We start from the raw sequence: 21,971 nt of genomic DNA, 5'->3' as shown, positions 1-21,971 counted from the left end.
TCCTCTCCTGGCTAGCCAAGCGGAGTGGGTGGTCTATGTGGCTGGGAAAGGGTCTCAAGTCTTGGGAACCAAGCAAGGGAAGGCAGAGTAGTATGGGTTAGAAGGGAAAGCATACTCACCTTGCCTTTGTCTTATTTCATTATTTTCTTATCATCTGCTCTAGCCCCAGTGGAATGTGAGTTCCACACCGACAAAAGCCTTGTCTGTCTCAATCACTGCTAATAGCCCTAAGCCTGTAGCAGTGACTGATGTGTAGTAAGCACTTAGCAAAATCAATGTGACTGAAAGCATAGCATGTAGTATGTTACCCCACCTTCTGCCTCTGACCCTGAGCCAGAGAGGCAAGATCAGGCCTGGAACTGAGTTAAATCAGGAAGAAAGAGGAATTTGGATGGGGGAAGAGCCCAACTCCAGATCCAGCCAGACCTGGGTCCTGGTCTGGCTCTGGCACCTGTGAGGCATGTCACTTGACCATCCTGAGTCTCGGTTTCCTCATTTTTGAAACGAGGATTATGCCACGTACTTCATACTCTTGGGTAAGAATAAATGAGAAGTTAATGTGGGAAATTGGCACAAAGTAAGTGCTGTCCTCCCCAGATGCCCTCGTCTCTGTCCTTGTATTCTTTGTAAGGAAGGAAATTATTCTAATCAGATGGTGGGTACTGAATGCTCTGTCTCCTGGGGCTGGGGAGTTGTGGATTTCAGGAGAGCAGCCTGGAAGGGACAACGCCTGACCCACAGTGGGAAATGGAGATCGGTGGTGGAAAAGCTAGGTGATGACAGGCTCCAGGAGCCCTAGTGGAAGGTCTCAAGACCTGCCCATCAAGCTTGCAACTAGGAGAAAGGCCACACCAGTATCACCTCTGCTTCTGGAAATGGGATGAAAAGTGATACATAGCAGGCAATTTGGAAAAAGACTTTTATTAGCTTCATGAGAAACAGCTTCCATGAGTCAAGACATGGATGGCGATAGAACTCTGGTGGCTTCCAACCAATGGCCTGGAAAGAGCCCACCTGTTCTCCCTCCTTGGACCAGGGTCTAAGTTGGGGTCCTAAGAACACCCTACTTCCTTGCCCCCTCAGTGCAGGCACAGAGTTGGGAAATGCATTCTTGTTAGACCTTAGACCATATATTCTCCTGCTCTGTGGATATCTTACCGAACAGGAAAATGAATCAAATCACCATTCTAGATATTCAGATCAAGACTGATCTGGCATACCAGTCACCATTCTGGATCAGCAACCAGGAGCACAACATTCTGAATTGCCATTTGGAAACTCAACATTCTGGAGGGCCACCCAGAATTCTAGAATGCAAAATGAGAATCCCTAACTTTCTAGATGATTTCATCAGGAGCTCCACATTTCAGAATGCCTATGTTCCAATTCAACCAGAAATCTGACATTCTAGGTCATCAACCAGGAACCTGGTGTTCTGGGATGCCAAATAAGAATCGCTCCTAACATTCTGGATGGCCAATCAATAATTCAGCATTTAGAATAACAAACAAGACCACAATATTCCAGATAATGGGTGAGAGACACAAAGTTCTAAATGTTGACCTTCATACTCTCAATGCCAAACCAGATACCCAACATTTAAGACTTTCAACAACCCTGGCCCCAACTTTCTGGGATGACCAGCACAAAGTCCACCCCCCAAGAGTGCTGCTCTCCCCCCTCAGAGCTCTGTAGATGGCCGCTCCACACCAGGCCCATCATCCTGGCGGGGGTCGGGCACATGGAAGGAAACGTAGGGACAAGTCTTGGTGTTGAGGCAGACCAACTTCTTCAGCGTGGCTGTCTTGACCATACTGAAGCCCATCTCACCACCAAATGTGCTTGGCTTCCAATACTCTGGAGAACAGATGGGATTCCCTAGGAGGCCCTTGAGAGAAAAGGGGGCCCCAATTTCTATCATACTCTCCCCAAAGATGGAATTTGGATGGCACTTCTCCAGAAGCAGCCCCGGGAAGAACTCCAAGGCATCGATGTCTCCATACAGCTCCTCCAACTCGGCTGCCATCTCCTTCTCTCCTGCAAGGGGGGAAGCTAGAGTCAGAGTCATGGCACTATTAAGGTTAATGTGGGGAGGGAAACTTCTAGGCCCACCTTTTTCTGGAGAGAGTACGGGACTTCAGAAGAGCAACTGAACAATTGAGTACATGCCCTAACATCTGGCCTGGCTGACTGACCCTTCTCCATGGCTGCATCTAGGGAAGGAATGCTACTAAAGAAGGAATCAAGGGCCTGGATGGGCCACCGGACAGCATGTGACCTTGAACAACTCATGTCTCTTCTCTGTGCCCTAACTGCCTATTGGTGACAACAGGGAGACACTATCCATCTTGCTTCCTTCACAGGCAGGTTTCAAGGACGTATGCTAATTCAAGTCCCTTCATTCTTCTGGAGCTCAGAGATGTGATATAACCTGTCCAAGCTCACATAGAGATTTAGTTATAGTGTTCTCTTCCCCCTCTGGACTGTCACAGGAAATTAAAGAGTGACAGAGATTGTGGTTCCAGAATTATGGGAGCTCACTCCCCAGTCTATGAAGACCACATATTCACAGATAGTGGCGAAAGGAAGACAGACATTGAGCTTCCCTACCCATTTCCCTCTATAAGGCACACAGTTATGTCACACCCTGCTCAAGCCCTCCCACTGTTTATGACAACAGTTCCCAAACTCTTGGCAGTCCACAGCAGGAAAGAAAGGAAGAAGAAAGAAAGAAAGAAAGAAAGAAAGAAAGAAGAAAGAAAGAGAAAGAAAATCCTCCCACTGTTTATGACAACAGTTCCCAAACTCTTGGCAGTCCACAGCTAGAATGAAAGAAAGAAGAAAGAAGAAAGAAAGAAAGAAAGAAAGAAAGAAAGAAAGAAAGAAAAAGAAGTGTATATATTATACACACATACATATAGATTCTTGGCACCATGCAGGCCTACTGAATCAGAATCTTGGAGAGAGATATCTGGGATTTGATATTTTTAATCAGTTTCCTAAGTGATTCTGAGGCAACTGGTCCGTAAGTAGATATTTAGGAACCACTAAAGTAAAACCCAAATTCTTTTACATAGAATCCAAGGTTCTACACAATTTGTCCCCTAACCCCACCCCTCCCCACACATAAGCACCTTGCTCCAGCCACACCCACCACTGTGCCCCTCCCCCTCCCCCCCCCCCCCCCCCCCCCCCGCCGCAGGTTCATTCTTAATGGCTTCTGTGCCTTTGTCCCTTCTGTTCTTCTACCTAGAATGCTTTCCCCCTTGGTTTCCATCCAGAATATCCCTATTTATCTCCTTCAAAGCCAGCTGAGAAACCACTTTCTTTCCCCAAGAGGGGTCATTTGTTCCCTTCCCACCCCTCACCTCCCTGACCCTCCAGCACGGTGCTCACATACCCCTCATGACCTCCACAGTCTGTTTCCACAATGTCCCCCTCACTTCACTGCGAGTCCCTCGAGGGACCCGTGTCCAGGAAACAGCTGCTCACCTGTGAGCTCCTGAAAGGACGTGTAGGGTCTCAGGCCGAACCTCTTGCGGTATTCATTGAAGGGCTGCAGCCGCAGCTCACGGGATTCCTTGATGACATCGACAGCCACATGCAAGACATGGTGGTCCATGTTCCTACCTCCACCAATCTGCCAAGACATAAACACAGCTGTGGTCTGAGAGCCAGGCCACAGTATTCTACAGGAGATCTTCAGGTTAGGAGCTCTTCCCAAGCGCAAACAGAGCATGGCTGCGTCCAGCAGCCACCATGCTGGGGACTCAGCCCCAGGTCTGCCACTGTCGTGCTCTTTCAGGAACACCCCTGTATCTTAGCTTCCTCGTCGTTAAAGTGGCAGTGGGCCAACAGGACCTCTCCAGTGGCTTACCAGCCACACTATTCCCCAATGCTTTGCATTTAAGTGAGAATCCCAACATCCTGTTACAAAAGGTTCTGCAAGTTTTAGGTTCAGCAACTAGGATTCCATAAAAGAAATGGCAGAATGGCACCAGCCAGGAGCTCAAGTAGAAGGAAGGGCATTGTGGCTCTGGAAATGAAATCTGGAGGGGCAGAGGGGGTTCTGAGACAGCACATGAGAAACAAATGGATGGACAGATGTTAGTTTTGGGAACCGAAACTTTATGGTATTCTTCAAATCTGTTTTTACCAAAGAATAGAGATGCTTAATCATTCAGCGGGGGGGGGGGGGGGGGGGGGGGGGGGGGGGGTCCTGCTAAGGAGCTTTTTCCTATTGGTTTTCATTCCTGTATTATAGCATCAAGATTCAACAAAATTCTAATGATTAAAAAGTGAGGCACTGTTGGGATGCCCGGGTGGCTCAGCCAGTTAAGCATCCAACTCTTGATTTCAGCTCAGGTCATGCATGATCTCACGGTTTGTGAGTTTGAGCCCCATGTTGGGCTTGTGCTGTCAGCAGCTCAGAGCCTGCTTGGGATTGTGTCCCTGTCTCTCTGCCTCTCCCCGGCTCGCATACGCTCTCACGTGCACTCTCTCTCTCTCTCAAAAATAAATATTTAAAAAATTATCCTTAAAAAAAGTGAACCATTTTTTAATGTTTATTTATTTTTAACAACACTTTAATGTTTTATTTATTTATTTATTTATTTTATATTTTATTTATTTTCGAGTGCACCCGCATGAGTGGGGTAGGGGCAGACAGAGAGGGACAGAGGAATCAGAAGCGGGCTCTACACTGACAACTGCAAGCCCCCCAGGAGCTCATGAACCCTGAGACCATAACCTGAGCCAAAGTCAGACGCTGAACCAACTGAGCCACCCAAATGCCTCAAAAGTGAACTACTATTAACCGACCACCACTAGAAAAGGGAAACTCAGAGCCAGAAGGTAGGAACACAGAGTAAGTATCATGTCACTGCATTCACACCAGATAAAGCCACTCATGGAAATGCAGGTGACTAAGTTTGTTGTTTCTCCTTCCTTCTGCCCAGGAAGGAGATCAAAAGGATCAAAAGGCTCCAGAGAAAAATTCTGATTCATAATAGTTAAGGAGTATTGGTCTAAAGAAAACTCTATTGCTTGGGATGAATTGATAATGTCAATACTTAAGAAAGAGTTCTGTTTAAGTAGAACAAATATAACTGGATGGGAAGGAGGAAAATCATAATTGGGTGAAGTCATGCAACTTGGAGCAGAGCAAAGCTAGCAGAGGCCAGTGCAAATGTCGGTTCCACCATTTACAACCTGTGGGACCATTGTGGGTTGATTTGTGTCCCCCAAAGAGATATGTTGAAATCTTAATCCCCACCACCTGTGAAGGTGACCTCATTTGGAAATAGGTGTGATCAAGTGAAGATGAGGTCATACTCCCTTAGGGGGATCCTGACAACCACTGATGTCCTCAGAGAAAACAGGGACTCAGGGAGACTCTATGTTGGCATTGGCATGAGGTGTCTAAGAGGATTGTCAGTAGCCAGCAGAAACTAAGACAAAGGCATGGGACAGATTTTCCCCAGGAGCTTTCAGAGAGAGCACATAGCCCTGCCCACACCTTTTACCCTCCAGAAATGTGAAATAATAAAATAAACTCAGTTTGTGGTCCTTTGTTACGGCAGCCCTAGGAAACTCATGCAGGGACCTTAAGCAAATTACTTAAATTTCAGTTCCTTCATATGCAAAAAATGGGGAAGGCAAGAGCATTCACCTGATCCCTTGTGGTGACATTAGCAAGATAAAGTATGCAAAGCAGTTATCTCAGTGTTAGTCATAGGGTAACCCCCCCACCCCCAGACGACAGCCACATGTGGCGATTATCAGGGGAAGCCTTGTTTTATCACTGCCCATGCTCTCCTGAACATCCTGAGAGTTGACACACTTATGACTTGCCTTGGGCCAAGTACAACCCCGGGGCTTTTCCCACAGCATCATGGCCGCTCTTTGAAAATGCTTTGGAAACGACACAGCCCCACACAAAGCTACTATCTCTGTTCATCTCTGTGTCCCCACAGAGAAGAGAGGCCATAAATCAGCCAGAAGCTGCCCATTGGTGGTAGCACATGCTATTCCAATCAAATTACCAGCGATAGACCTAAATCCACAGGGTGCCACAATATCATGATAGGGCTTAGGGAGAAGGATCAGAGAGAAGCGCGGGGAGCAAGGCTAGGACAGAGGAGATAGGGGCTTCCAAGCATGGGGGAGGAGAGATTCAGGAGGGAGCTGCTTACAAATTCCAGGGAACATGCTGTATTAATTTTGCTAGGGTGGCCATAACAAAGTATCACAGCGTGGGGAGCTTAAACAACAGAAATTTATCAGTCTGCAGGCCAGAAGTCCACGGTCAAGGTGTCAGCAAGGTGGGCTTCATTCTGAGGCCTCTGTCCTTGGTTCATCCATGGTCATCTTCCCCCTAAGTCTTCCCACTGTGCATGTCTATACCCTAATCTCCTCTCCACATAAGGGCACCAGTCACAGTGAGGCCCATCCTTTGAGCTCATTTAACCTTAATGACCTCTGTAAAGGCCCTGTCTCCTAATATGGCCACATTCTGAGCACAGCAGGTTAGGACTTCAACCTATGAATGGGGGGTGGGGACAATTATGCCTGTAACGGAGGCCTGTAATTTGATAAAGACCAACTATGTGAAGACACCTTCGCATATATTACCATGCCCTGAATGTCCTCACGGTCCTCAAATTGCCATGCCCTCTGACCTCCAGGCCTTTGCCATGCTGTGCCCTCTACCAGGAGCATGATCGTCCCCTGCCATTAACACAACCCCTCTCCCTGGGAGAGCTCTAGCCATCCTTTGGATCTCTGCGCAGACATCATTTCCTCATCTACAGCTCTCCACACTGGGTCACAAGCTCCTCCCCAAGTTCTCAGAGCACTGTGGGCTCTTTGTATTGTGGCTCTTAACATGCTCTTATAATTCTGATAATGTCAGAAGAGCACCTGGCACAGTGCTTTGCACATAGTAAGTGCTCACATGATGTTAGCTGTTCTATGGCTATTGTTCCTCACTAGGGTGTCAGTGCCAAGAGGACAAGGAACCAAGAACCATGCTGACCTTGCTCACCACTCTATCCCCCAGCACCCAGAGTAATGCCTGCTATTGCTGAATGAACGAAAGACAAGAGAAGGAATAAAGGAATGGGTAAAGGAATGTCGGAGTGGCACCACCCCTATGGAACAGAAAAGCACACTGGGCTTTGGGTCTGGGTCTGTTGCACCCCAGAGCCCACCTGCCCTCCCCCACGCTCCCGAGTCTCACCCGGCCAGCTCTCTGGCGAGAGAAGGCGTCCACCAGGGCCTCGACCCCATAGTCCACCAGCATGGAGGTGTTGAACAGGAACTGCTCGTAGCTGTACTCCCGGGAGCCCACCTTGAAGGAGTCAGGCATGAGCGGGTGCCAGTGGTACAGCTGGTTGAACTCCATGGCAATGCGGTTTTGGTACTGGAACTGGACGCCGAACAGCAGCTCTGGGTCAAACTTCAGCTGCAGGAAGTAACCGCTCAACTGCTGCACATACTCCTCAATCACAATCTTGATGGTCTCCCCTGGGGGTGGGGGGTTGGGCAAAGTCAGGGGAGCACAGGGACTTGGCCACCTGGCTCGGGAGGCAGGCCAGCTCATGAATGGTGCTTGCTTCTCGCTTCTTTATTGTTGTTGGTGGTGAATTTGGGGGGCCACTTTCACTTAGTCTTTTTGTAACAGGGTGTGAAAATGGAGTTTTTTTCTTTTGAAAGAGAGAGAAAGCATGAGTGGGGGAGGGGCAGAGGGAGAGAGAGAGAATCTTAAGCAGGTCCCACACTCGGCGTGGAGCCCAATGAGGGGCTCCATCTCACAACCATGAGATCATGACCTGAGCCGAAATCAATCGTCAGGCATTTAACTGACTGAACCGCCCAGGAGCCCCAAGAAAGGAGCTTCCTGTCTCATGTTGGACCAATGTCCCAAGACAAGAGCCAAATGCTATTCCCACATTCCAAAGGGATGTCATAGGCCCAGCTAAGCAGGACATGGAAGGAAGTGCCCGAGAATTGGTTTTGTGGCCTTATGGTGATCACCCTCCCATAAGATGTGGGAGTCGTCACAAATGATGAGAAAGTGGAGATTAACTTCATGGGGGCTCTCAGAGTGCACCTCCAGGAGTGAGGACAGCTTCAGAGAGACCCCTCAGAGCTGCCGCAGGAGCAAAAGAGACAGGCTGAGGATTTAAGATGAATCTAGTCCCATGTACATGTCTTGCATTTTCTTACACATCAGAATTCTCATGAACAGCTTTTCCTCTGCCCCCTCAGTAACCAGCTTCAAGTCAAAGAGGCAGGGAAGAACCAAACTGAACATTCCATAACAGAATGAAAACTGGTCATCGAGATAGGAAAAAGAACTGATTACTTTGGCCAATTAGCCATGAGACAAACTGGCTTCTAGCAAATTGATCTGGAGCCATGAGATCTGCCATCGGTAAGGTCCAGAGCCTGGCATCACCGTTCCTAGCCTCCCTCTCCCCTCTCCAAGCTTGAGCTGTGTCACCTCATCTGTCTGAACCTCACCTTCCTTCTCCGTAAAATATGCATCGTGATACTATGGATGGGACCATTGGGAATAGCAGACAGAAGCAGCCCGGCCCAGGGCCCTGTGTAATTGGGAGTATGACCACATGCAGGCGGGAAGGAGGATGGCTATGTGTGGGTGTGCAGGGAAACCCCCTCCCCCCACCCAGGAAGGAGCTCCGCTTGCGATGTTGTGCAAGAAGCAGGAGCTCCCGCAGCAGCCAGACCTCTACTGAGTGGCCTTGGAGATTTCACTTAACCTCTCTGAATCTTAATTTTCACGACAAGGGTAATCATATCTGGTTAATAGCGTTGTTGGGGGAAGGTTAACCGAAGCACTGGACATACAGTTTCATTACCTTTGATCACAGCTTCGACACCAGCTTCCAGCCACAGACTTGCCCTTTCTAGACAGTCTCCAAAATGCTGGGACTTCAGCACAAGCCCCTTCTCCTTCTTTAGATTGTTGCTATCCCTGATGCCTGGCTCTTCCAGGCCCTAGTGAATCAGGCAATATAATTGGAACCAGCCATGCCCAGTGATGCCCAGAGGCAAGGGAAAGTGGTTACTGGTGACTCAGAGTGAACACTGTCTGGACAGGGGTGTCAGGGACCAAGCTCCTAGGCAGGAAACCATCTGACATTTTAGGCTGCAGACTCGCCCCCGTAAGGGACACAAAAATATCTTGTCCCTGAGTCACCCAGAAGCTACCAAACTCCAGGAAGGCGGATGCATGCAGAGCAGAAACAGGACTCCTGAAGGCAGGGCAGGCTAGAATCTGACCTGCACGCGCTGGGGATGTCACTGTGTGCTTCTGGGGCGGTACAATGGGGAGACAGATGGGTGTAGCTAATCAAATCTGCTGTAAGTCACCATAATTGACCATCACAGCCATCCATTTTCTAAAGGCCTACTATGTGCTAAGTGCTTTTCATCATCTCTACAAATCCTTACAGCTATCATTACCCCCAGTGTCCAGATTTGGAAACTGAGGCTCACATAGGGGAAGAGGACTGCTTCAGGTCTTATAGCTGGTAAGCAGAGGAGGTGGGGTCCTAATCTCAGCTCTCTCTCCCCAAACCCCCCTCCCCCCGACACACCCTGCTTTTCAGGATGGAGGACATGACCTTCCAGGACAGGGCTGGTCTGGAGTCCTCACCGATAAGGATGAGGCGGGCCGTCTGGAAGAGTTGCTCATCACCCCAGGTGGGGTGCTCAGCCTTCAGCAGGTCACACACGCGGTTGTGCTCACGCAGCCAGAGCGTGGCATAGAGCATGAGCCCGGGAAGCAGCCCAAACACCTCCTGACCCACAGCCATCTGGCTCTGGGGTGGAATGTTTCGTGGGTAGTGCATCAACACCGGCGCCTCCTCCACCGATGGCGGGTACATCTCTCCGTGCAGCACCTGCGGGATGGGGCCGCCTGGCAACCTGGGGACAGGGCAGGTGCCTGCACCTGCCAGAGCTGACACCCTCCCTTCTGACAGCTGCCCATATCACTCAGGGCAACTGCCCATCTTCTGTAACCCAGGCTGATGGTTCTAGCCGATTCTAGTTCCTAAATCTTTCTTAGAATGGGTCCCTTTCTCTCTATCCCCACTGCCACCACCTGCTTCTAACCCACCCTCATCCTCCATGCTGACACCTCTCATCAATGTCTCCCTACATTGACACTTGTCCTAGACAGTCCATTCCCAGTACCACAGCCAGAGTAATCCTTTAAAAAACAAACAAAACCCAAATCTAGTATCATGCCCTGGCTTCACACCCTTCCAAGTTCTCTCTCTGTTCTTGGCAGAAATCAGAAATCCTAAACGTGGCCCCACAGGCAACTCCACCCTCGCCTACCATCTTTTGGGTGTCCAGGCAGCCACACTTCCCTTCCCTCACTCCTCCAAGCCGCACCAGCTGCTTCTCCTAAGTCCAGGCACTGCTAGCTGGAAAGCCCTTTTCCCGTCTTGGCTTCCTGAACTCATCATCCCTGCAGCTCTTGGTGTATCTGAACTTCCCAGGGAAGCCTGCCCCGCCCTCTGAACAAAGAGCTTTTTCCTAGCGGGTGATCACAAGTGTAATTGATTATATGGCAGCCTTTTCAATCATTCAATAAATATACACCGAGGGCCTACTACATGCCAAATATTGTTCTTAGCCTTAAAGATTCAGCAGTGAACTTTGGGTTTGGGTTTGGGTTTGTCTAGATTTGTGTGGTCCAATACGGTAGCCAGGAGTCACGTGTAGCTGTTGAGCACTAGGCATGTGGCTGGTGTGAATGAAGAACTGAATCTTTAACTTTATTTAATTCAGATTTACTGACACTTCAGCAATTGGAAAACCTTTAAGTATGCTCAGAACAACGTGGGCATGTGAACCTGCTTTTCAGCTGTAACTTTATGAAATCTAAGTACAGATCAGATTATCCCCAATGAAAATTTGGCATCCCAAGTGAAATGTGCGATGAATATAAAATACAGATCACATTTCAAAGATTTAACATGAAAAAAAAAAGAATGTGAGCTATTTTATTCATAATTTCTGTATCAAAAATAATTTCTGTATCAATTACACATTGAAATGATAATATTCTGGCTATACATAGAGGGTTAAATAAAATATATTATTAAAGTCAATTTCACCTGTTTCTTTTTACCTTTTTTAATGTGGCCACCAGAGAAACTGTAATGACATGTGTTGGTCACATTGTATTTTTGGTGGACAGTGTTAGTGCAAACAGAAAGTCGTGGATCTGGCATCGTAGCGTGTGGGTGCAGCCCTGATGGGCTGTGGGTTCCTGAAGGTCAGGGCCCATTAACTATCCTGGTCACTGCTCCACTGTCTGTGCCAGGCACACCATAGTGTCCAAATGATATGGTGGAAAAATTACAAGTACATATGCAGACTGGAAATGTTCATCTTCTAGGAGATGGACACCCCAAAGTCCACCCCCCAGAACATGAGAGGCTGTGTCTGCTCCTAGTGTGCTTCCCTTGCCCGGCACCTTCCCCCAGGGTTCATTGTCTCTCCTCCTCACACACATCTCCAGCTCCTGCAGCTGGTCCTTGTAAGACGCCACTCAGGTCCCCCAGTGGCCTCTGCCAGGGAAGGCCACGGGAGGCCTTTCCCACTGCCCCATCTGCAACCACAGTGCTACCTGGTATTTGAGTTTCCCATCCTTAAAGAGCCGCAGCTGATACTGACGTTCCAGGTTGTCCCCATAAATGTGGCCGAGATCTACCTGAGGACAGAAAGAGGGTCCGGTCAGCAGACTGGGGTGCTGCCTCAGCGATGGTGACCTACATGTGCTAAGTTAGGCCCAGAGAAGTCCTGAGCCCCTCCTAGGTACTCACCCCATGTCCCAAGGCCTTGGTGAAGCCAGGACCCATCTTGCCAGAAGTTTTGAAGAATTGGTGGGTGAAGTGTTGTGCAAAGAAGGCGAACATGAGGTTGGTTCCTTGGGGGTCAGGTATGAACTTCCTCCTGAGCAGGAAGCGATGGCCCAGAATCTGGGCATCTGGCAACTGCTTCTTCCCTGGTTGGGGAGGTAAGGAAGGGCAGCAGCTGTCTGATGTCTCAATCTCCCTGCCCCACAGCCTTCTGGGCTCACTGGACCAAACTGGTCCACACAGGAAGCCCAGATCAGCCTTCCTCCTACCAAATGGCCCCTTGCACCTTTTCTACTCTAGAAGTATTTATGGGTGAAATGGCATGATATTTGGAATTTGCTCTAAAATACTTCATTAAAAATAAGGTAAGGGGGATAGATGATATAAGATTGGCAAATTATGGATATGTATTGAAACGGAGAAATGACTACATAAGAGTTTATTATACTTTCTTCCCAACTTTTGTGTGTGTTTGTAACTCTGAAAAAAGTTAACCAAAAAGAAAGAAGAAAGAAACGTAAATAAAACATAAATAAAGAAAAAAAAACAAAAAAGATCTTGGACTCCCTGGCTCTGGAGCAAGGTAGCCTATGTCTGAATCTGGGTACGCCATTTGCTGACTGTGTGAACATAGATAAGTCATTTTACCTCTCTGAGCCTCGATGCCTTCATCTGTAAAATAGGGCATCTGTAAAATACCTATTTTATGCAGTAGTTTGAGGAGTACATGAGATAATGTAAGCATGACTGAGAACCGGTAAGATGGGATCTTGTAAATCAAGGATCAGTGAACTTCAAACTTTTTCTGTAAGAAGCCAGATAGTCGATCTTTCTTTCAGGTTTTGCCTGAAAAAGCTCTGTCGCCATCCACTCTGCTTTGCTGTTGTAGTGGGGAAAACAGTCACAGATGGTACCTAAGCAAATCAGTGTGACTAAGTTCTAACAAAACTTTATTCCCAAAACAGGAAGTGGACTGGATTTAGGCTGTGGGCTGGAGTTTGCCAACCTATTTTAAATATGCCAGTCTTTCTGTCTGGGGTAAAGACAACAGGTCATCTCAAAGCAGGTGTCTGTCATCATGAGAATAAGTATTAAGAGCCTTCCTTAATTATGTCAATGTCAGATGCGTTGGTACCCAATGCCCATACAGAAAGGAGGAACTGAATTTTTGTGTTTTGGTAAAGGCACCCTTTCATAGTACCTCAAGCAAGGCTCAGTGTTGAAGGTTCAAGATCAAGAGAACCTCTCTGGATTGAGATGGTCGATTGGTTTCCTCTGGCAGGCAAGGAGATCAAGCACCCCAAAGGAAACTCACCAAAAGGGAAGTTGGAAGGAGTGGTCTGCACCCTATAACCTGGACTCACCCCTTGGATTAACATTGAAAAAGGGCTGGTTCCAGCAAAGCGTTGGCAGAATCCAGAGACTCTGTAAGACCCAGCTATCTGGCAGAATAGTCATGCTTTAGACATAGGAGCTAAACATGTGAGTGCAAACCATCAGAGTAGTGCCCTGAGACCCAAATTAGGACATCAATACCTATGCAAGGTGCTGAGCCCACAAAAGCCCACCACCACAGGGCTGCACAGGACCCAGCGTTCAACAGTGTCACCATGTGGACAGGGATGGAAGTGATGGCAGCAGTGGACCAATGCCTCTCATGTCTCCTCTGTATTTGAAGCAGAATTCATGGCTCTGAACTGAGTAAACCCCTGGGTTTTCAGGCAGTCAGGAGTCGAGTGGAAAGAAGGACTTAGGAGGAAGATCCCTGCCAATACGAACAAGTGGGGTCTTGGGAAACTAAAGAAAAAACTCTGACTTTACGTGTAACCTACACTGATGAAGCATGGTAAACTATTTACATCAGTTAAGAACCAAACATGGAGTCAGCACCCAACAAATAACACAGTATTCCTTCCTTCCTACATTTCAACTCTTAAGTCACCCCCATTTCAGCAAGATCCCACCAATTCAGTAGACAAGGTTCAAGCAAAGAGGCACCCTGGAAATATGGAAGCACTAGTCTGACTCTGCCACTGACTTCTTAGGTGACCACAGGCAAGAGTCTCCACCACCCCTTCCTATCCTCATTCCCCAGCCCTGTCCTTATCCATGGTTCTGATATGTTGTATGTCTTGCCTTTGACCACCCATCTGGGAAATGGGTCAATAATTGCTTTTTCACCTGCTTTTCCCCAAAGAGAACAGGGCATCTCCTGTGACTCCCAACCCCATCTCCATTACCTTTGGTTCCCATGGGCGTGGGGCAGTCTTGGGGCACGGAGGGCAGAATACGAGTATAATAGCTCACGTTGGAGAAGGACTCCCAGCTGATGTAGTCATGCGCTATGTTGTAGGTGGGAGGGCTGGGGATAAGGTTGGAACGCACTGCAGAGGGAGAATATGGTGATAAGGGGGTTCCCATCCCCAGTTACACCCCCCTCCCTGCCTCCTCTTGGGTTGGACTTGTTTAACCCGGCATCATAGTCTCCCAACCCACTGCCCTTATCAGATGCCAAGAATTCCAAGAGCTGGAAGGACTTCCTGCTCCCCAGAACAGGGGTGGGGGGGATGCTACCCTCTACCCACCTGTGAGTACCAGGCGCATGAGCATGTCTCGGATGAAAGTGGCATTGACAAACTCCCAGAACCAGCGCCCGTGTGTCAGCAGGAAGTGGAGGAAAGCGGGGCTGGGTCGCAGTGAATTCCGGAGCCAGGTCCATAGCTCAGCTGCAGGGACAATGGGAGCCACTCAGTCGGGACTCCTGGTAGGACCAGAAGTCGCCCAAGTGGAAGACAGGAACCGGAATGAAGCCAGGACAGAACCGGTCAGAACGTATGGGGCAGAGTAAGGATGGAACCTTGGAAGAGATGACACATGACAGAGCCAGAAGCAGATGTGAGAGGGCAGGGGACAGGGCGAGGGCATGAGGTATGCCAGGAGGGAGAGCTCTGCTTCAGCCGGGTCAGGGAGAGTGTCAAAGGTCAAAGCCAGGCAAGGAAGGAGAACTGGGCTAAGGCCAGAGACAAAGGCAGGAACTGGGGGTCTCAGGACAAGCCCAGGGGAGCAAGGGAGCCCAGGACAGGAGTGGAGTCAGGAGGCCCGGCTCACGGATGGTGCAGTTGGGGCCAGAATATCCCGTGCGGGTGCAGTCACACTGGTAGCGGTCAAGGCCGAAGCGGACACAGATCCCCTGGTGTTGGCATGGGTAGTAACAGCATGGATTCACTGCAGGGGAGAAGCAGAGATCAGAGGTGACTCGAGGATGACCTCTCAACCCCTGTCCTGTCCCCGATGGGGAAGTATGGGGCCAGACATATGGACTCAAGTCACAGGTCTGTCCTAACTCACTTGGTGGCCCTTTCTGGACTTCAGTGTTCACCTAAGGGTCCTCTCTGCTCCCAAAGTTATGGCTGGAAGCCCCAGGCCCTGCCCTGTTCAGACCCTGCTTTGGTCTCTAGCCTAGTCCACATGGGCCCCAAAGGGAAGTCCCCGCCTCTTCCCTGATGCCATCAAAATAGGGCAGGGGGAGAGTTCAAACACCAAATTGTGACCAAAGGTTAGGAAACAACTGATAAGACACAACAACCACAGGCTTCTAGAGCATTCACTTCTTGCCCAGTCAGAGCCCAGCACCAAGGACTGGGTTTGTGAAGTTCAGGAAAGGGATAAGGATGGGGGGGTCCTCTCAGACCAGCCCACAAACTCTAGGTACCTGGACACTGGGAAGATGAGATTGTCCACCATCCCTCTATTTTTGTAGAAGTGGGGGAAGAGCAGGAATCATAATGCCCACTTGCAGATGGGGAAACTGAGGCCAGACAAGGCAAACCCCACACAGGTCACCCAGCAAGTCACACCAGACAAAACCAACCTTCATTTACACCATACCACCCCACCCAAGACTTGACATTCAAGTCCAAGGAAAGAAGTTTCCCAGAACCCTGTGGACAAAGTGTGGGTTTGAGGGGATCTCAGCCCCCATTCCTGATAGGCCCAGCCTTGGCCTATGTCAGAGCATACTCTGGGCTCAAGGATCTTGAGGATGGTCAGGCACCAAGGGACAGGGGAGATATAGTTGGAAAACCCTCCTGAGGGCGTGAGTGGAGCTCTGGCATCAGCCCTCCTGCCTCTTGGAGAAGTCCCCACCAGGAATCTCTCCTTATGTCTAACCCAGGTCTTGCTGACCACAGCCCCTTTGCTCGAATCTGCACTGCTTTAGTGATTCTTCAACAGCAGAGGTAGACTTCTCAGAGCTCATTCAGTGTTCATCACAGCTCAGCAAAGGAAACTGAGGCCCAGGGGGAGGTGGAGGCTTGGCCAAGGACACAGAACGGAGCAGGACCTCCTGCAGACCCAGGTCTCCTGGATCCTGGCAGGGGCTGCTTCGCCAGCCTCACACAGAAAACACCAGACTCCCTTCTGCAAACACACTTCCTTATCTAGGCTCAGAGCCAACGTTATAGGGAACTCCTATTCTTTGTACAATGGATTATTGGGGGCCAAGAGGGCAGCAAGAGGTGGCAGAAGGGTGTTGTGGTTAGAGGGCATGGCCCTGGGCAAGGACCAACCCCTCCACTCTTAGCCTCTTCACTTGGCAGCATGGGGCCTAGAGAATAGGGTCCTCATGGCCCTGACCCAGGAGAGGGCCCCAGCAGCAGTGCCCCCCACACCCCCCTACACACATACACTCAGGCAAGCAAAAAGAGAATCACAGGAATCATGCAAATAGTTTTGCTTAAGCCCTGGCAACTCCCCACAGCTCCACAATGGCATCTCTGTGGCCCCCGTAGGGAGTGCAGAAGGGAGGGGCCTACAGGAAGAGGGCTGGATGAAATGGCCTTATCAAGCTGATACAGGCAGACCCAGCAGGCAGGACGCAGCCTCCCTTCCCACAGCCATGTGCCCAGAAATGCCAAGAGGGTGGGGGGAGTGGGTAATCACCCCAGCGGGCTCAGGGCTCTGGAACTCTCCTCACTGATCCCTCCTGCTCAGGACACTCTACCTACCTGCTTAATACACCTGCCCAGGACCCCCTGTAGCTCCCCACTGCCCAGCCCCCAACCCTGGGCACACAGGGCCCTTTAACCCAGATGGACATCAGTTCTACTGCTAAGCAGGCATAGGAGCTAAGGCCCAGCCCTTCACTTGGCTCAATTTCCCCACCCTAACCACTGTAGGGCTTTCAAAAGAACCTCAAGAAGGCCTTCTAGCTCATTCTGTGGCAGCCCCATCCCTTAGCCCCAAAGTCAAAACCTCTCCTTCCTTTTGCCCAGACCACTGTTCTTCCCTAACAATCCCCTCCAGGGCCATCTGACCCTCCCAAAGAGCTCATGCCTTGCCTCCTCAGGAAACCTCCCATGAACGTCCTTCACTCCACTCTGTGTTCCCACTCAACCTGCTCTTCTCCACCATGAGCCCCCAAGGGAAGGGGCAATACTTTCCCCACTTTCTCCTCCCTAACACAGGCCATGCACACACTGGGGCTCAACCCAAGTCCTGGAGAGATCCAGCCACCCAAGGGATCCAGATGTGGTGGCCAGAACTCAACAGATGTTTGAGGAGTCAATAAAATGAAGCCAGGAGAATGGCTACCCCGAGCTTGGCCAAAGATATCCCTCATCTTCCCAGCCCTGGCTGCTGGCTCAGAAGGCTAGCCTGGAGGCTTCCTGCTTCCTGCCCTAGAGTTCTGCCCCAGCTCCTGCCCGCACCCCTCTCCTGCCAAGAGAGGCTATGTCCACGCAGAGGCTCCTCCCTCCCAGACCCACCATCCAACCTTCCCTCCCTCCTCCTCCACGATCTTTCCATAAACACCAGCTGCCCCTGGAAGGAAAAGTTCTCCCCAGTGTGGAAAACAGCTGCCTCTGGGGCCCCAGGGTGTCCGGGTGAGCAGAGCGGAGTCTGAGTGTCTCCTCCCCGGGATGCGCCTGACCACGCTGGACTGTCACAGTCGCCGGGAAATCCGGGGCTCTAGCGACTGACCACTCCACAGCCTTGCGTGCCCCCATTCTTTCTATCTGCCTGGCACTCCCAGGAGGGTGGGGAGACGCCCTGCAGGGCACAGAGGAAGAATTCCAGGCTCAGCATCAGGAGACTGGCCCAAGCCCCACTGCTTTGAAGTTCCAGAGCTAAGACTTGCATTCCCTCTCTTTCCCTCCCTTTCTGTCCCTGGAGGTTTCCAGGCCTGGATCTGGGAAAAGGATGGGGTAGGAGAGGCACTTAGATCCACAAGTTGGGAATGACCTCAGAGGGATCACCATCCCCTGCCACAAGAACTCTGGGAACTACTCACAAAGAAAGGCCTTCCTTCAGTCTAACTGAAATCTGGCATGCTTTCATGCTGGCCCAGTTCTGTGCTCAGTGGAGGACACCCTGCATAATAAGCCATCCAGAAAGAGAACTGGAGAGGTGCAGGCACCGAATCTACCAAGTTCCCAGCACAGGGCCAAGTGCCAGGTAGGTGCTGGGGGAAATGTATCAAGAGAGCGGGACAGCGGCTGCTCTTTACTGGTCGTGTGTCTTTGGGCAAGTCCCTTCCACTCTCTGGGCCTCATTTTTCCTGTGTCTCCCAGAAGGGGGACGGGGCAGGCGGGCTCTGAGGAGGCCTCCTTTGCAGCCTCCCCTTCTTCATTATTTGCATCAGTATGAATCCCCTGGCCCAGAGCAGAGAACCTTGCAACTTGCTCTCACTGAATCTTCAAGCCACCCCAGAGGTGGGGTCGATCAGTATGCTCATACCGCACACATTCCCACAAATGAGAAGTATCCAGAACTGCTCGGCTCCAGAACTTTCTGAGGATTAAGGCAAGGAAATGTCCCCCAGCCCAGGAGTCAGAGCCCCGGGCACAATGAAGAAACACCAAGTCCTCCAGGATGCACAGACACCAGGCAGCAAGAGGGACCCTTAATGGGACTGAACTGAAATCTCTTAAGAATAATATTTAGAGAAGCTCCAGGAGCTTGGCAACCAAAGAGGAAAAAAAAGGCCCTGACTAGCCAGACCTGGGCCCCAGCCCCTACACTCAGCCAGGCCAACAGTCAGGGGCCAGGCACCCCCACACCAGGCCCCAACAGCTGGGCCCACAGCTGGAAGAGCCAACTGGAGAGGAAGCCCCCTCATGGCCCACAGACTCGGCTGGCACTGCAGATAGGAGACGGCAGGCAGCAGGGAGGCCTTGGCACAGGCTGGGTTCCCCTCCCCATGGGCCAGGGCTAACTGGCCTCAGGCCCCTCTGCCTAGCACAGATTGCCAGGTCATGCCGTGTCCCTAGCCAAGGAGAAGGCACCGAGTCAAGTCCAGGGGCTAGAGGGGATAAGTTTGAGCATTAAGACTCCCGTGGCACGGCCTTGCCCTCCAAGCCTATCTCCTCCCCCACACGGAGAAGCCAAAGCAACAATGTCCCCTGTCACCTGCCCTCAGCTGAGTCTGCAGCCCTCCTCTGCTGGGGGTCGGCCTTTGCTGTACCTCTGAGGGCAAAGCATAGGCTCTGGCTTCCAGGAGCAGATGCCCAGACATCGTGGACCTCAGTTCACTCACAGACTGGAAGTACAAAATACTGCTGCACCCAGCTTGTCATCGCTCTGTCCTTGACCCTTGCAGCAGCCTCTTAAAGGTTTCCTGGCCTCCAGTCTCAACCCCAAGTCACCTATCCAACCCAATTACCCTCAGGCCCGAGTCCTGGCACCTCACCCACATTGCCAGCCAGCACCTGCCTCTTGTCCTACGGCTCCCTATGCTCCTGCCTGCCTCCCGAGGTCCAGACCTTTAGACTCCATCTCTGCCATTGCTTCTATCAGAAAGACCTTACAGGGTCTCACAGTAAAGCCTCAGAGCACTTACCAGCACTCACCACCCCCTTCAGGGTCCAGGTCAAACGTCACCACCTCCAGGATGTCTCCCTCGGTTCCTCACACTTGAGAGGGAACTTCTCCCCACCCTGAGCCTCACACACCCCTGTGCGGCCCTCACCCATGGCCCTGACCCCTTTGGATGACTCTGTTGGCGTTTCTGTCCCGTATGAGATGGTGGGCCCCTCCCGGCCCCGTGCCTCCAGCTCCAGCCAAAAACTAGCTTAAGGCGAGCCCTTGGGAATGTTTGTGGAGTGAAAAGAATAATTCCATTTAAACACTTCTGATATAAAGATAAGTAGAAAAGACAAAAACAAAACGGCACAGACCATGGTTCACTGGGTGTTAGTGAACACACAGGAAGACGGGCAGACCAGCCCTTCGTATCCCCATCCCCTTGGATGGGGCCTCAGAGGAAGTGCTGTGCTGATCCACGGGCTGAGGAGTCGGGTCACTGGGGCAGCCTGGTCGGCCCTGGCTCTGCTGCTGGGGTCTCAGACAGATGGGCTCTCCCCTCTGGGCCACAGAGCTCCCTTCTGTAAAATGGGTCTGACACATCTCCCTGGCAGGGCTGTTGTGAGCACCAAGAAATGGAAGCCCATAGCTGGGCCTTGCAAACTGTAAAGTGCTGGCCACATGAGTCTTCTTCTTCCCACTAACTGGGCCTTTGCTCATACCCAGTCTCTGGAGCACCCCCCATCCTCTTCCTGGGTTCCCCAAATGCCACCCACTCAAACCCTCTCTCTCTCTAGGAAACCTGGTCTGATTCGCAGTCCACATAGACATCTTTCTTCTCTCCTCTGAGCACCAAATCGCCAGAGCATCGCAACAGAGAGCTCAGCCCCTTTCCCCACCCGCATCCTCTCTTGCCCCCATTTTACAGATGGGAAATGGAGACCCAGAGAGGGATGGATCATACAGCTAGATGGTGAAGGAAGCTACGTCCAGGCCTTGCACACACGCACATGCGCGCGCGCGCGCGCACACACACACACACACACACACGAGCAGTAAGCTGGGGGAGAGAGGCTGGCTAAGGGTGGAGCTGAATTCCTCCACTTGGAACCTGATACACTCATGGGGAGGGGGGTGCAGGAGTGGTGGAATTTTACAGGATCTGACTTTCCCCATCATCTTCTGGGTGATGAAACCAAGGAGGGCAGTGGTGGGGGGTTGGGGGAGGAGGGGGACTGTCTGTGGAGAGTTTGCAAAGTGCCTAGGGCAAGACAGATTCAAGTTCAAACCCTTAGACCACCATGTGCTGAGCGAGCTAGAGAGAATTACGGCACCTACCTGCGCCTAACTCACCTACCCATTGGGTGAGGAAGTAAACCTCGGGGAGGCAACCCAGCTCTGTACATAAATGTGTTTCCACCGCCCCCCACCCCGGTCTTCCCAGAACAGCTGCTGTACCCGGACCCTCACCAAGGGAGACCTTCTATCCCTGGGCTGAGAATCCCCATGGGTTCCCAGAAAGTTAGAGGCTGGACAGGTGCCTGCTGCTTCCTCAGAAAGAGACCCCCAGCCTCACCCCCCGCAGGAAACAACAGGGTTGTTGGAGAAAAAGGCAGCCTGGACAGCTGGGGGCCCAGAACAGGTGAGGGGGCTGGAGAGGGGCTGTCCGTTCTCCCAAAGCCGCCATGAGATCCCAGTCTGTCCTCTCCACCCCCCTCCCCCGCAAAGAAAACCCCTGTAGAGCCCTATCCAAGGCCACACACCCCCGGGGGTCTCCAGAGAACCCCTCCCCCGCCGACTCAGGGCCCTCCCCCATTCCAGGCACCGAGAGCAGAAAGGGGAAGCTGGGCTTGCCCGAAGGGAGAGCAGGGGGAGGGGCCAGGCCGGGGCTCAGGACTGGAGGCTCCCCGGGGTCAGGGAGGGGGCCGCCTACCCGGCGCGGGGGCCCGGGAATCCGCGGGCAGGACCTGGGGCGGCTGCAGCAGCAGCAGCAGCAGGAGCAGCGGGAACCGGAGCAAACGACTCCTCCCTGCAGAGTGAGAGACATTACGGCTGAGTCTGGCATTCAAGGCTCCGCCAAGGCAAAGGCGGATTCCTGGGGACATTGGGGTCGGACTCACGGCTCATAGTTCGGCAGCGTGGCTGGTGCTTGCGGGATGTAGACGGCCAGCTCCTGGGGTGCGTCTCTGCCCCGAGCTCTGGCCAGCCCGGCCCGCCCCCTCCCCACCCATTCCCTGGCTCCACCTCTCCAGCCAGCTGTCACCT

At 51.4% G+C, this 21,971-nt stretch overlaps 1 protein-coding gene across 2 annotated transcripts; it reads right to left on the bottom strand.

Annotated features, from left to right (window-relative positions):
- Positions 1-905: 905 nt before the first annotated feature.
- PTGS1 (prostaglandin-endoperoxide synthase 1) lies at positions 906-21,950 on the bottom strand. Of its 2 annotated transcripts, XM_078436514.1 has the most exons (11): positions 21,827-21,949; positions 21,640-21,735; positions 15,015-15,131; positions 14,492-14,632; positions 14,147-14,290; positions 11,871-12,052; positions 11,675-11,758; positions 9,686-9,932; positions 7,241-7,527; positions 3,493-3,640; positions 906-2,037 (listed from the first exon to the last, which is right to left on the bottom strand). In XM_078436514.1, exons 1-11 carry the CDS (start codon positions 21,831-21,833, stop codon positions 1,682-1,684), a joined length of 1,809 nt encoding a protein of 602 aa, XP_078292640.1. In that variant the 5' UTR covers positions 21,834-21,949; the 3' UTR covers positions 906-1,681. The 2 variants fall into 2 exon arrangements, with proteins under 2 accessions (XP_078292640.1, XP_078292641.1); XM_078436515.1 differs by lacking the exon at positions 14,147-14,290 and having other exon boundaries at positions 21,827-21,950.
- Between the last annotated feature and the right edge of the window lie 21 nt (positions 21,951-21,971).

Source organism: Panthera onca, chromosome D4 (assembly GCF_046562875.1).
Source record: "Panthera onca isolate mPanOnc1 chromosome D4, mPanOnc1 haplotype 2, whole genome shotgun sequence".
NCBI lineage: Eukaryota > Metazoa > Chordata > Mammalia > Carnivora > Felidae > Panthera > Panthera onca.
Note: the sequence above shows the minus strand (reverse complement) of the source record. Positions and strands in the feature narration are given on the sequence as shown.